This window comes from Gopherus evgoodei, chromosome 10 (genome assembly GCF_007399415.2).
Source record: "Gopherus evgoodei ecotype Sinaloan lineage chromosome 10, rGopEvg1_v1.p, whole genome shotgun sequence".
NCBI lineage: Eukaryota > Metazoa > Chordata > Testudines > Testudinidae > Gopherus > Gopherus evgoodei.
The window spans coordinates 18302998-18318434 of record NC_044331.1 but is presented as its reverse complement, the minus strand read 5'-3'; the positions used below and the strand labels follow the sequence as shown (position 1 = coordinate 18318434).

The 15437-nt window shown below is 40.4% G+C and overlaps 1 protein-coding gene across 3 annotated transcripts in view; it reads left to right on the top strand.

The window, feature by feature from the left end:
• ADAMTSL3 (ADAMTS like 3) overlaps positions 1–15437 on the top strand; it is a 292061-nt gene that overhangs the window by 40794 nt on the left and 235830 nt on the right. For all 3 annotated transcript variants that reach the window (XM_030578650.1, XM_030578651.1, XM_030578649.1), the window contains exon 3: positions 5125–5244. In XM_030578650.1, coding sequence (XP_030434510.1) covers positions 5125–5244 — 120 coding nt within the window. The remainder of the gene's footprint in view (positions 1–5124; positions 5245–15437) is intronic.

Here is a 15437-nt window from a genome sequence, read left to right as displayed (position 1 = left end):
CACGGCCGCTGCTCTGAAACTTGTCAACTTGCTTCCAAGTTACCCTTTCCAGCCACTGCCAATTCAAGACTTATCAAGCCACAGGGAGCTTGCTGCATTCTCTTAGGCTGTTGTTTCATCATAGGATTAGAGATGGAAGAGACTTCATAGTTCATCCAGTCCTTTTCCTTGATAATAATGAAGGATTATTTCCCACTGTACATTTTCTAGTGTGTGAGGCCATGATTTAGCAAAGCACTTATTTATATAAATAAGTATTTTGCTGGCTTGGGGCCTGCTGCTACTTTAGTAGTAGACTGAATAGGCTGAGTGCCTTTTACCCTCACATGTAGAGGATTAAACTTTATTGCCAAGAGAGGGCTGGGAAGGAATTTTACTTCGTGGCATAGACTTTGGGGCTTTCTAACCTTCACTTGGAACACTGAACACAAGTTACCTGTTAGACTCAGGTGGGTGTTATTATGCATTACCAATGTTGCATGAAGGTGAGAAAAAGGTAAAGATCAGTGAACTTCAGTCTAGCCTGTTGTCTTCTTTTTTGTTCCGAAGTATGCTCTCCCCCGATAGTGTATCCCTGTCTGAATGTTACATAATCAATGTATACAATATTTTTACGGTAGTGTTTTGAATTTGTGATCTTCTGGTTATAGCAAGGTACTGGGAACCAGGAGTATCTTGGAGGTAATGCTGCTCGAACCACTGAGTGACTCTTTGATTTTTGGAAAGTCACTTGGCTTCCTTGTACTTCATTCAACACAAGTATAAATTAGGTAAAATACAGGATCTCTTTCAAAACCTGATGCTACTTTTGAACTGAACTTTTCTTGGAAAATAGTGTAACCTTGTGTAATTGTTTATACTATATCTTGGTTTCCCAAATGTTTGGAGCTACTAAGTCCCTTCTGGACTAAAAAGTATTTTGCAACACCCTACCTTAAAATCTCTAACCTCAAACACGAGCAAGTTATTTGTTGTAACCATTCCAGAAATAATTAACTATAGATGTTAGACAGCAAATTTGAATTACAAAGGTGGTGCAAAATTTTAGCTGAGGCAGAGAAGTATAAATTATACTGTGCAAGTTTGAGTGAATTTGGCCTTTTGTCTCCAAATCAGGCTTTGTTTTTAAGCATTTAAGAAGCTCCAGGAAAATGTATAGTATTTTATAATCTTTGGCATTTTTAAAATCTGTGTGATTTTTCTCATTATCTTTTCATCATTATGTAGTAAAGTAGTACAGTTTGTTTTGAGAGAGTACACCTTGCTTAGCTTCCCCCTTGTTAGCTAACACACCACGTAGGCTTAGAGGGGGAATAGCTGATTTATCTTAGGTAATGTAGGTTTGTGTGAAAGGCAAATGTACTTATTGGTACATTCATTTTGTTTTAATGAGTGTTTGGCTCTCAGAAACCTGTGCTAAAGACCTAGAACTTGTCGCCATACCCATGTCATGGGCATGAAAGAATTCAGTGAGACTGTTATTTCTTTGAAAGATTCCACTTCCATTTTCTCATCTTCTTGACCTTTCATCAGTAAGAATTAACAGAAGTTAAATCCTAGTGCTGCTGTTTTGGTTCTAAACCTCAAATTAATACCAGAAGACATGTTCATATATAAATATGAAACAATTACTTTAGATGTCCAGTGGTTATAGTAAAATAGAATGGAGGGATGTTACGTAAGGTTCAGTTGAACTTTGTAATAAGTTGATTGATGGCTTTACTGCTGCTGCTCAGAACCCTAGCAATGAAATTGACAAAAATTATGTCTCTGTTGCTTTGCAGTAGAAGCAGAGGCAGTCTCTGGAAGAACTGCAAGAATGGGGATTTGGGTATTGGCTGTTGATTTCCTCCTTTCCCATAATCAGAAGCCAGAAGTTTGATTAAATGAGAGTAGTTTAATCCCTCACCAGTCAAGTGGTTCAGGGATAAGGGGAGAAGAGGATTAAAAATAGGGAGAACTTTCCCTTTCATCAGTCAGAGGGCTGGGAAGTTCAGTTTGAGCAAGCATCTACCAACCTCAGGTTGATACCAAGCTTGGTTCAAGAAGATGAGCACCTTAATAGAAATCCTACCGTCTTCCCATTCGCAGCAGTCAAAGGGGCAAACTGGTCATCTCATCATGTCTCCTGGACCTCACTGGTGGGATCGAATGGCGCTGAAGGGCAAGGGAGACCTTCATTGTTTGGTCTCTGGCTAGCAGGTACCTGGGAAATTTTTCAAATTAATGTTTACCTATTTCTTCCCTGACTTTAAATCTTCTTGCCAGGTATGGTAATGTCTATGCCATATTTTCTCCTTTAATGGCAATCTGACATTTATTTAAAATTTCTTTTTAAAACATTTTATGCAATTACTATTTTTATTATGGTTGCCTACTTTATTATCACCTACCAACTTTCCACTTCATCACAATAATATTTAAGAACAGCATAAAATCTGGTTTAAAATGACTGTTCTAAGTTTGAAGTACATTTATAATCCACCTGACATGTTTAACTTTAAGCTAATAGCATTAAACTGTCTGTTAAGTTTTCTTAAAACACCAGGATGATGTGTAATTGTTTTCTGAAAGTAGAGGCACTTTAAATCTTCAGCTCTCATTTAAGTAATGAGTGTACTGCAGACTAGCCAAGCCATTAAAATTGATGCTATCAACTAAAAAATGTGGTGAACACTCACAAAGTTCTGACGTTTGAATGACTGCCTAAGCAAAATATTCATAATAATAAAAGTTTTATAAAGAATCCTGAAAGATCCCATATGGATAAAAATGGACCATGAAACAGACTAGGAAATACTGTATTCAAATAAATACATTGTAGGAATGAATGCACAGTAAAGCTGTTCAAATGTTGTTAGTAGAATGGGTTGAAAAAATGTCTAAATTTAGATGATTTTTGGTGAACTTTTTTCTGTTTTTTGACTAGCTGGTAGACTTGTTGAGACTTTTTGGAAATTCTTTTGAAAGCTATTCATGAATTTTTTGTGTGTTTTGAACAGAGCTCAGTCAATTAGATTTCAGCATTGGCTTGCTATGACAATTGACTCAGATTCAAGTAGATTATTATTTTTGACCTCAATCTTTGCTATCTATCTCTGTCCTTCAGTTCTATTCGGTGCTTAGTAGCACCCACAATAGTTAAGCAAACTAGTTTCTCTTATATTCCCCACATATAACTTTCTAAAACACTCACCTCTTGGACTGAAATTTTCCATGACTGTGGCCAAAGTTTGCTTGCCTTAATCTAGCAAGTAGTCTTGTATTTCACCCAGTGGCTAACTGCTCATTAGCTTCTGACACTTAAATAAATGTGTGTGTGTGAAACATATTTCAATTTTTCTTGTAACACTTATTAAATTGTTATTTCAGCTTTAAATGTTGGCATCTTATATATTCAAAGCTTAATGATATATGTCTGAATGCTTTGTCGTTTAAATATTTACCTTATAAAGATGGGAAACACAAGTTACTTAACCATTGCATATCCTTCTGGCAAACTTGTTTATGGGAAATTAAGCAACAGTATGTTATGCACCTTTTTCTGGGAAGTATGGGGGATTAATTTGGATTCTCTTCTATCCCTGAGCTCAGCAACTCTTTCCAAAATGTTAGCGATTTATAACAATACTTTGCACTGCTCACTTTCAAAGCATTGTACAAATATAATTAACCTTCACAACAGTGTTGTAAAGTAGGTCAGTGAATGTTGTTCTCCACAGTTTAAACCTGGGGAAATTGAGGTAGAAATGTTAAGTAATTTATCCAAGAGCACGGTTCTTAGCCACCAATACTTTGCTCACATCACTAGATTACACTCTTCTCATTTATTCCTATATTCTCATATAAGGCCTGATCCATAGCCGGGGTGGCTCCAGGCACCAGCGCAGCAAGCTCGTGCCTGGCGCGGCAAGCTGCGGGGGGTGGGGTGCCAGTTGCTGTGAGAGCAGAAGTCAGGCAACCTTTGACGGCGTGCCTGCAGGAGGTCCACCAGTCCCATGGCTTTGGTGGCAATTCGGTGGAGAGTGCTGAAGGTGCAGCATCATCAGATCACCCGCAGAAACGCCACCGAATCTGCCTGACCAGCAGACTGCCCGCAGGCACACCACCGAAGACCGCCTGACTGCTGTTCTTGGGGCAGCAAAAAACATAGAGCCGCCCCTGTCCATAGCCCATTGAAATCAATGGAAAATCTCTCAGCCACTTCAAAAGATTTAGTATCAGAGTCATACTAAACATGTCAAAGGTTGTGACTGCTGTGGGCATATTGGAGCCAGCATGAGCAGACCTTCAAAATTAGCTGGCTTGACTGAAGCATTACTGAAAACTATGCTTATTTATATGATGGACTTTAGTGGAAACCCTGAGTTGACCATGACCAGCTAACAAATACATAATCATGTCTTGCCCTGTCTATGTGAGGTGTGAAGCCCTGTTTAAAATCTTGTTTACTAACACACTTTTAAAGCACTACCATTGTGCCTATTCTAGACATGCTTTTTACAAACAATTTCTAGTTATATGATTCCTTAATTTAAAACAATTAAATTAACTTAGTGTTCTTGATATGTGATGGGGTTTATAGCCTAAGCAACTGTCATCCCCTCTTCACTGCAGAACAGGTTCATGGAAAGCAGTAACTATGTAATGTTCTCCAGACCACTTTGCCAGTGATGTGGCCAGTGCATTGCTATGAGACAGGTTGCAGGCTTCAACCTCTTTGCAAAGGATCGTGGCTCTCTTCCATTCAGTCCAGAGAATTAGTGTTAGAACTCTATGGAATGTTTTTGAAATTTTGTAGACCACTACTATATGTAGGGTGTCTATTTCTGATAGATCATTAAGATTACTTACCCTATAATAGATACTTCCATTTCAAGTCAACAGTCCAAAAATCAAGATGGTAGCAACTATCAGCCTTTTTGTAACATTCTCATCACATATACTCAGGACCAAATGGTCAAAATCCTGTGCACAAAATTGTGTGTAAAATACATCATGTAATTTGCTCACATGCGGGCATGCGGTCACCATAGCTTTGTTGCGATTGTGTGCATGTAGTGTTTGAAAGTTTTGGTGCTTGTCACCAGAAGCCAAAAAGTGACCTCTTTGTATCTCTTACAGATAAAAGCAGAGCAGGCGCAAGATGCATACTTCTTGCCTGAGTTTGCACTTTCTCCACAGGGGAGTTTTCTTGAAGATACAACAGGAGAACAATTCCTCATTTACCGCTATGATGATCAGGTCAGTATGCTGTATGATCTACATAAAAACAATAGAGCTTTGTCATATTCACCCCGTAGTGAATTGTTTGAATGTTCCTGTGAAACAAATCAATCATTCATTTTGTATTGCCTTTGGATGGTGCATCAGGTTGGAATACAGTGAATCGAATAACACATTAAACAAGAAGCAAAATTAGAGCAGTTAATTGTAGAAATTAAACAACACTTTGTAGAAATAAAACAAAACATATGGAAAAGTCTTAGAGTTTAATAGAGTGGAATTCTATAATGTTGTGAGGATATTTAATAGAGTTCTGTAGAAGTACTCTAGTTAAAATACATGCAACTAATAACAATTGGTATCCTTTCTGTGGGTCATTTGGACTATCTAAAATAGTTCTATAGCAGGGATATCAATTTCTGTTAAGGAAGATGTCTACTGAGATATTTTAAAAACCTACAGAAATCATATTTCATTAAATTCTACATGACTTTTTCACAGGGGAAACTTGTTTTGTATGTTAATGCTTTACAGTTGTATAACAACATATAGACAATAAGTGATTTTCATAACACCTCTGTGACAAATTTTTCTGAGTTTACACTATCAATTGTAGAGCCACTATTGGAACTCAGAAGTTTCTGGTTCTGTGCTTAGTTGCCCAAAACTTGCTGCTGCTTTTCATATGTCACTTTAAAAAGAAATCGAAAATATTTATTATTTAGAAAGTCTATTTTTATAAAGAAAGATTAAGTGAATGCAGTTTATATTTTCTAAATGACCAAAATAACTGAATTAACATAATGGGCTGAATTATACTGGGATATGAAGTATTGTATCTTACAAATTATTTGAATATTACTTGGTATTTTGTATTTCTAGCTTGTTTAAGAGGTCGGTGACCTAGCATGTTTTTAAAGTGAATTACAAAGGAACAAACACAGGGAGCATCGTAATGGATGAAGCAGGGTATCTGGAAAGTAACAAATGTTGTATCTTAATTAAAAAACAGTAATGCTTTCTCCAGACCCCTATAGATAAATTATAGTAAACATGGAATACAGATATAAATGTACAGAAAGTACATGAAAGAAACCCTGTTAATCTTGGCAAAAGATCTAAAGTAAACCTAGGAAGTGTATGGCATGCTGTGGAAATTTACTCATAGTACAATGTGTTCCAGAAACCCATTGAACTCCACATCAAAACTGAGTTGCATTTGTAGACATACAGAGTACATTTTTTAATGTGAGCGAAGTAGGAAGATTCTTAGAAAACAATGCATGTAAAGTGAAAGAAGAGCAGTTCTTGCCCTTAGGTTGGGTTTGCTGTCTGCAATTGATTGCCAGTTTTATTGTGAAGGGTGGTCTCATCGCAGTATCCATTTTGAGGAAAAATATTGTGGTGTTTAACCACTGACTCTAAGGGCAAAGACTGAGATGGGTTTGTAGCCTCTTCTTGCCTAAAACTGAGTATCTGTTTAGGAAGAGTTAAAGGAGTAGTTAGAATCTGAAAACGTGCTGAACTACTGTAAATTTATTTTTTTGAATACTGTTGAAATATATGTACAGTAATTCATACTTCTGTTACCCTGGAGGCTTTTGATAGATCTATAGAGAAGGTACCTAGATGAGATATCCCCTGGACTCAACACCTGGGAAAGCAATAACTTACAGAATAGTAAAACACAGCTGCAGCACAGGCTGCATTTAATGACAAACTTGTAAAAAAGCCAGTAAAGATTATACACTTTTTGATAAAAATAGCTTCCATTGAGTGGAGCAATATTTAGAGAAGAGGACAATAAATCCAAACATAATTGCATGCATTTCAGACACTTTTAATCAGTCACAGTATATGGTGAATACTCTAGCTCCTTTCTGAAAACACCTGTTCCAAGAAGCATTGCAGTCAGTGGAAAGATTCCTATTAACTTCAATGTGGTCTGGATTAAATCCTGCCTGTGAACAACCTGAGTAGTTCTTCCACAGATGACATGTAACTCTGGAGCTTGTTTGCAGGAAAGGGCTTGATTTTAGAATTAGTCTGATACTATACTACTTACAGCCCCTCCCAAGAAATTAAAATTAGTCATCTTGAAAATAACTTTGGATTCCTAGAATTCTTAAAATAGTAGACCTACAAATGAAGAACTCAAAAGTCAATACAAATAATAGTACTAGTGCTTTAGAATGGGAATTCAATCCTATAGAATTTTTTAATGTAATACCAAACTGTTTAAATCAAACAGTAATTGCTACAGCTCTATGGCTGAACCTTTTGAGAGTAAATTAGGAACTCTTTTATGATTGGGAAAACTCTTTGGTTGAATTGGTTGGTGATATAAATAAAATAATTTTATAATTAAATCTACTGTTACTATCACTTATGAAGGTGTAGACACCTGTGTGAGATAGATAGATATTCCTATGAATGAATGTATCTATCTATCTATCCTAAAAACGTGTGTATATATAATACAGAATTTACCATATGCCTCTTGGTTAGCTGAAAACTTAAATGTACTAATTCTCTATATTTCATTCTGGAATGGAAGAAACTCTAAAGGCAGAATATGGAATTCTTCACCAGGTAATTCTCTTTGAATTCTCTGGGCTAGATTCTCAGCTGGTATAAATCAACATCAATCAATAGAAATACACCAGTGTCGGATCTGAACCATGATTATATTGGTCAGATTCTTGATATGGTTGCACTGTTGGCAGACCTCAGGAGCACTGTTTCCCACCCTTCCCAACTATCTATGAAATAGTCTGTATCTTGAGTTGTATTTATTTTGTATTCAATTTTAATGCTTAGAAAATATGGACAAGTTCAGTAATCAGTTGTTTTAGCATCATCATCACCGTCATGATCCAAGATTACTTTCCTTATGTTCTCCAAACACAGGAATGTTTCAAATAAGTTTTCTTTGGCTGTTGTGTGTGATATTTTTCAAGCCGTGAGCCAGTTTAATCTGACCATTCATTCCTTTGTTAGTAAGTAATCTTGGTAAAGTAGAGCTGTTACTTAAATATTCAGTAGTATTTGCTATCTTAAAAGACAAGCTTAAAGCAAGTAAGTATTAATGGGAGCACATTGTACTCTATTCTAGCCCAACAGAATTATGTATGGATATACAACATAGTACGTTTTGTTCTGATTTGGTCTGGCAAGAGTGTGCTGAAATTTTTCTACAAGATTACACTAAACCTTTCACATGTTGGGTTGCTGTAGAGTATGCTAAGGAATTATAAGCAGATGATGAAGTACTTTTTTTTAGGTGGCTTGTAAGACCACTGTTAAATATGTTTGATCAAATGTTTTTTCTAAGGAAATCTATGGTTGCAGAAGAAACTGTGTAGGGCCTGCTTGTCCACAGTTAGATATTTTTGTGAACTAAAAATAGTACGTAACATGGTTTCTAGCACATTTTCTCTTTTATCTTCAGGGAAAAATAAAGACAGTAAATTAAAACCAGTACATTCAAGGGTTCCGCAAGAGCAGAACCTTGCTCAGACGTAGAAGGATGCATTTTCTAATAGCTCCAGGATTGTTAAATAAGCTACATCTTGCATTGTATACCATAGTTCAAAATTCTATTGAGTCAATGTCATTTAAATATAACTTAGAATGAAATAAATTTTGGTACATGGCCAAAGATCTTGCTTGCCCTGAGACATGCCAGACCAGAAAGAAAACTTTACTTCTTCCTCTTCGCTCTGAATTTGCCTTTTTTTTTTTTTTATAAACACATCCCATTTTGACTTGCTAGTTGTACTTTGCCATAAGGAATAGTTTACTTTGCTGTTTTTTTTTTTTTTTTTTTTTCAGATTCTCAAATTTTAATCTGCTACAAGGAAATATTTTTTTTTCCAAAATACTAGTAGTATTGGAAAGTTTTCTTTCAGAAATAAAATGTTCTTGTTTTCTGACACTTGAGGTACTGCTTTCAAGCATTAAAACCACTCTATATGACAGACCACCAACAAAGACCACTGAGAATTTGGTTGGTCAAAAACTATTTGAAGCATCTTCTCACTTCGGTTGGTTGGGAAAGACACCCTCTTTATTCAAAATCTGTCTTCCCTTGTTAAGTGAGAAAAGACTTTCTTGACTTCTTTGCCTCTAGTGGATCTTGCACCTTCTAAGTTTTGTAATATGTGTCATCTTAAACTCCTAACAAGAGAGTCATGATTTTGGCATCAGATGTGGAGCTAAACTGTCAAATCTTGGCAAGGAAACAGTGTTTCTAAACAAATCTTTAACAACTTTGAGCAGAAAAGATGGTAAATATTAGATTCTTGAGAAATCACCCAGCAAGAAATTAGTATAATGGAAATCTGCACTTGGAGAGTTGAGAGAGTGTGTTTGGATGCTTCAGGTGAAATGTAGGCCAGTGTGTCTGTTTCCAGTATATGTTGCAATATACAAGTTGGATTTGCAAGCAAAAGAAATCTGCCATGAGGTGCAGGTTGCGCTACGGAGACTGAAATATGCCTATGTATGCCTGGTCCTCCAAGAGGACACATATCCTGGCTGTCTTGTAAAATAAAACTTTGGAATGATATTAAAAAGATGATGCAAAAGGGCCATGCAACCCAGGACCTGGAGGATCTCAAGGATGTCAAGAGAAGAATATCTGAGTTCCTTTTACTCTTCGAAGTACATATTAAGCTAAGGTTCATGTAATGACACAATGCTTTTAAGATGCTGTAATCCAAAGTAAAACACAGAAAACAGTGTGATAGGTCTCACTTGCAATGGGGTAAAATTGGAATAACTTCATAAGTCTTATTCTAGATTTTCACTGGTGTAACTGAGATCAGAATCGGAGATCAGTGACCACAGCTTGTTCAATAAGCATAGGTGAAATTGGATTATCTCTCAGTTGAACTCATATTCTCTCCAGTGAAACCATGGGTTCCACTTCTGTATTTATAGAGCATTAGTACATGTTTTCAAACACGTTTCAAAGCTAGCTATATACCTTTGGTCTTAACATGAAATTTAATGACCTGATGTAAATCCTCATTTGCCAGCTCTTATGTCTAATGTGTCCATGGGCAGTTAGCAACAGATTTGTATTTACTGTATAACATACAAGGTTATATGTATGCAGTGTTGTTGTAGCTGTGTCCATCCCAACATATTAGAGAGACAAGGTGAATGAGGTATCTTTTACTGGACTGGTGAGAGAGACAAGCTTTTGAGCTTACACAGAGCTCTTCTTCAGGTCTAGGAAACTTATTCAGGGTATGGCTACAATTGCAGCTGTACAGCGCTGAGAGTAAAACCCACCTTCATACAGCTGAGTAGGGAAAGCGCTGCAGTCTGTCCACACTGACAGCTGACAGCGCACTATCGTGGCCCCATTTGCGGCACTTGCAGTGGCATTGGGAGTGATGCATTATGGGCAGCTATCCCACAGAGCACCTCTTCCCATTCTGGTGCTGTGGGTTGTGGGAAGGGGGCAGGGGGTGCAGTGCGTTCTGGGTCTGGTCCCAACACACTGTAACGCATCGCTTTGCATCCCAGCAATCCCTGTGTTTCCGTCCACATTTGGTGCCATCTTTCAAAGCCATCTTTCAGTGGTTTCTGTGCAGCGCCATCTGTGTTCCGTTTTGGTCTGTGGGAAATGGAGCCCGAACTGTTGAGGAGTATGCTGGCAAGACTTGCCAGCACATCACATTTGGCAGTCAAGCTATTCCTTGAGATCCAAAGTGACAGTGAGGAGTCCGACGATGATATCAAATCACGTAATGCGTATGACATGAAATTGTTTGTGGCATTCACGGACATGCTCAGCACTGTGGAATGCTGCTTTTGGGCTCGGGGAAACTAGCACTGAGTGGTCGGATCACATTGTCATGCAAGTCTGGGATGACGAGCAGTGGCTGCAGAACTTTCAGAGGAGAAAAGCCACTTTCATGGGACTGTGTGAGGAGCTCGCCCCACCCTGCGGTGCAAGGACACGAGATTGAGAGCCTCCTTGCCGGTGGAGAAGTGGGTGGCTATTGCAGTCTGGAAGCTGGCAACTGCAGACAGCTACCGATTGGTTGTGAACCAGTTTGGAGTTGGAAATTCGACTGTTGGAATCATGTTGATGCAAGGTTGTAGGGCCATTAGTCGCATCCTGCTCAGAAGAACCATTGCTTTGAGTAAAGTGCAGGACATTGTGAATGGCTATGCACAAATGGGTTTCCCTAACTGTGGAGGGGCAATAGATGGGACTGTCATAAACAGATAGCTAAGGGTTAATGTCTCTTTCACCTGGAGCACCTGACCAGAGGACCAATCAGGAAACCGGATTTTTTCAACTCTGGGTGGAGGGAAGTTTGTGTCTGAGGTCTTTGTTTTCTGGTTGCCTGATTTCTCTGAGCTTTGGAGAAGTAGTTCTGTTTTCTAATCTTCTGTTTCTAAGTGTAAGGACAAAGAGATCAAATAGTAAGTTATATGGTTTCTTTTCTTTGGTATTTGCATGAATATAAGTGCTGGAGTGCTTTGATTTGTATTCTTTTTGAATAAGGCTGTTTATTCAATATTCTTTTAAGCAATTGACCCTGTATTCGTCATCTTAATACAGAGAGACCATTTGTATTTTTTCTTTCTTTTTTATATAAAGCTTTCTTTTAAGACCTGTTGGAGTTTTTCTTTACTTCAGGAAAATTGAGTCTGTACTCACCAGGGAATTGGTGGGAGGAAGAAATCAGGGGAGATCTGTGTGTGTTGAAGTGGCTAGCCTGATTTTGCATTCCCTCTGGGTGAAGAGGAAAGTACTTTTTGTTCCAGGACTGGGAACAGAGAGGGGGAGTCACTCTGTTTGGATTCACAGAGCTTGTGTCTGTGTATCTCTCCAGGAGCACCTGGAGGGGGGAAGGGAAAAAGGATTATTTCCCTTTGTTGTGAGACTCAAGGGATTTGGGTCTTGGGGTCCCCAGGGAACGTTTTTCAGGGGGACCAGAGTGCCCCAAAACACTCTAATTTTTTGGGTGGTGGCAGCAAGTACCAGGTCCAAGCTGGTAGCTAAGCTTGGAGGTTTTCATGCTAACCCCCATATTTTGGACGCTAAGGTCCAGATCTGGGAATAAAGTTATGACAGGGACACACATTCCTATTGTGGCACCACCCCACTTAGCATCTGAGAACGTTAATTGGAAGGGGTATTTCTCTATGGTTCTCCAGGTGCTTGTGGATCACCGTGGGCATTTCATTGACATTAATGCAGGCTGGCGTGGAAAGTCGAAATGCCCATAGTGATCCTTGGAGACCCGGCTTACCCGTTAATGCTGTGGCTCGTGAAACTCTACACAGGGAGCCTTGACAGCAGCAAGGAACAGTTCAAATACAGGCTGAGCTGGTGCCGAATGACTGTGGAGTGTGTTTTTGGCCGTTCAAAGGGCCGCTGGTGATCTCTGTATGGGAAGCTGGACTTGGCCGAACACAGCATCCCTGCGGTTATATCCACGTGCTGTACCCTCCATAATATTTGTGAAGGGTGAAAGCTTCATTCAGGCATGGACCTCTGAGGTTCAACACCTGGAGGCTGAATTTGCACAGCCAGAGAGTAGGGCTATTAGAGGGGCCCAGTGTGGGGCTGCCTTGAGGGAGCAATTTGAGGCTAAAACCCAGCAGTAATGTCTGGTGCCCTGCACGGGAGTGAAGTGCAGTGGTTACAATGTTAGTAGGAATCAGTGTTCGCTAAGCTGATTTGCAGTGCCTGTTTCTTTCTGTTATCTTTTACTTTATGCAAAAATAAAGAATGTTTTCAAAGCCAAAGAATCCATTTATTGAAAAAAAAATTCATGTATTGAAAAGAAACACAACTTCTTGGGAATCAGAAAGGGCAATGGGGTGGGCTCGGAAACAGTACAATCACAGATTAGCCTATGTCCTGTCTGAAGTGCTGTGCAATGAGTGCTGCACTTCAGGATGGCTATACTGCATGGTGATGGGTGCTGAGTACAGAGGGTAAGGGTCATAGTTTTCAGGGCTGGGTGGTGAAGATAAAGGTGTCAGAGGCAGCTGGTGGTGGTGAGAACCCAGATGTTGGGGAAAGTGGGTTGGAGGTGACATGGGGGCACAAGGGAAAGAGTTTTGGGACAAGGGTGGCAGGGCGGAGGACGCAGTAGTGCTCCGCCTGCATGGCTACAAGCGCCTGGGTACAGTTTGCTTGATGCTCCATGATGCTTATCAGCTGATCTGTGCTTTGCTGCCGGTGCTCCGTGCTTTGCCACCTGTGCTTTTTGATTCTCTTCGAGATTGATGCATCACTTCTGCAGCATCTCTTCTTTGCTTTTTTGCGGTATCTTCCTGAGTCTTTGCAGTCTCTCAGCCGGTGGTAACACGGACTGCTTAGATATCAAGGTTGCATCTGTAAAGGCAAAATGCAACACTTAACCCAGAGGCAGCATTGTTTATACCAGACAGAGTAATGATTCCTCCACACTTAAGGAGGGCACACACAGTCTACACAATAGCATAATTTTCCTGTCCCAAAAAGAGCGCATATAACTCACGGGAGCCCCAAAATGGTGAGTAAGGGAGACTGACACGGCTGTACTGTCGTCTGGGTTTCGTTTCATGGCTGTACTGTGCCTTGGGGAGAGCCAACAGCTACAGGGGGGCACCTACACTGGACACTGTCCCAACATTTTCCACAGGAGTTCGGCCTGGAAGATATCTTGCTGCTAAGGATGACCTGGGAAGCAAGAGAGGGTCTTCTACTGCAAAGCAGTTTCCACCCTGGACCATATGCAGCTTGCCTGTGTGCAGCAGTGGTTCCCTCCATCCCTCACAGCACAGTGGCGCAGATATGTAAGCCTGACTGGGACAAGGACCATGGTGGCCCTCCCAAGAAACTTGCGCAAGCGCGTTGCCCACATTCTGGATGAGACTTTCGAAGAGATTACCGAGGTCGATTACTGCAATATGATAGACCACATCAATGCTCTATTCCGCATCTAGGCATGCATGCAGCCCTAACCATCCTCTGCCAAAAGCCCACACCGAAAAAATTCCTTCCTGAAAAAAAAAAGCCACTTACTGGGAAACTGCTCTTCTGTTTGTCCTCCACCAAGTACTGTCCGCTGTGATTGGCTACCTTCCTCCTGGCTGAAGAAGAGCTGGCTACATGCCTCCAGGGATTCTGGGGTGTCTCCCCCCACAGCACCCTCACTCCTGCTTTCCTCCTCCTCCCCCTGCTCTGAAGTTTCCATGGTGGTGCTCAGAGTGGATGTGGGGTCACCCCTAAGTATCGCATCCAGCTCTTTGTAGAATTGGCAAGTTGAGGGGGGAACCAGAGCGGTTGTTTGCCTTGCGGGCTTTGCAGTAGGCATTCCGCAGCTCCTTCACTTTAATCCCGCACTGCAGTGCATCCCCTTCATGGCCCCTTTCCATCATGGCCCTTGATATGTGCCCAAAGGTATTGTAATTCCAATGGCTGGAGCGCAGCTGGGACTGGACAGCTTCCTCCCCACAAACACTGAAGAGGTCCAAAAACTCACCATTGCTCCATACTGGGGCTTGCTTGGCGCGTGGAGACATGGTCACTTGGAAAGATTTGCTGATTGCTCAGCCAGACGTGGAGTGCTAACAGGAAGGGGATTTTTAAAATTCCCAGGGAATATAAAGAGTGGATCTGATGGTTGGTCACCTGAGGGCAGGGCAGTAGAGTTCAAACTGATGACCGAAGTGGCTAGAACAGGCATTTGTGGGATACTGCCGAATACTTCTGGAGGCCAATCAGAGAGCATTAGGCAGCCACACTGGTGCTGCAGCACAGCAGCGGCAGTGCAATAATCTCTATTCCTCTCGGGGAAGTGGCGTACCAGCAGCGCTGTAGCTGCAGAGACACAGCGCTGTACATGCCTTGCCAGTGTGGACAGGGAGTGAGGTACAGTGCTGTGGGTGGTTTTATTGCACTGTAACTCACAAGTGTAGCCAAGGCCTTAGAGTGTCACAGCTAAACAGATTGTTTAGCATACATAATTAACACATTTCAATGGACCCTTCAAGGTGAAGTGGCCCATTAACATGCCTTCAGTCATGGGCGGGGGGAAGGTGTAGAGGTTATTATTGGGTTATATATTGTCTCTATTCAGTCCATGATTTTTAGCATCTAGCAAAGTTATGAATTTAAGCTCCCAGGCTCATCTTTTGAAAGCGGTGTGCAGGTTTACTATGAGGATGAAGGCTGAGAGGTCAGATAG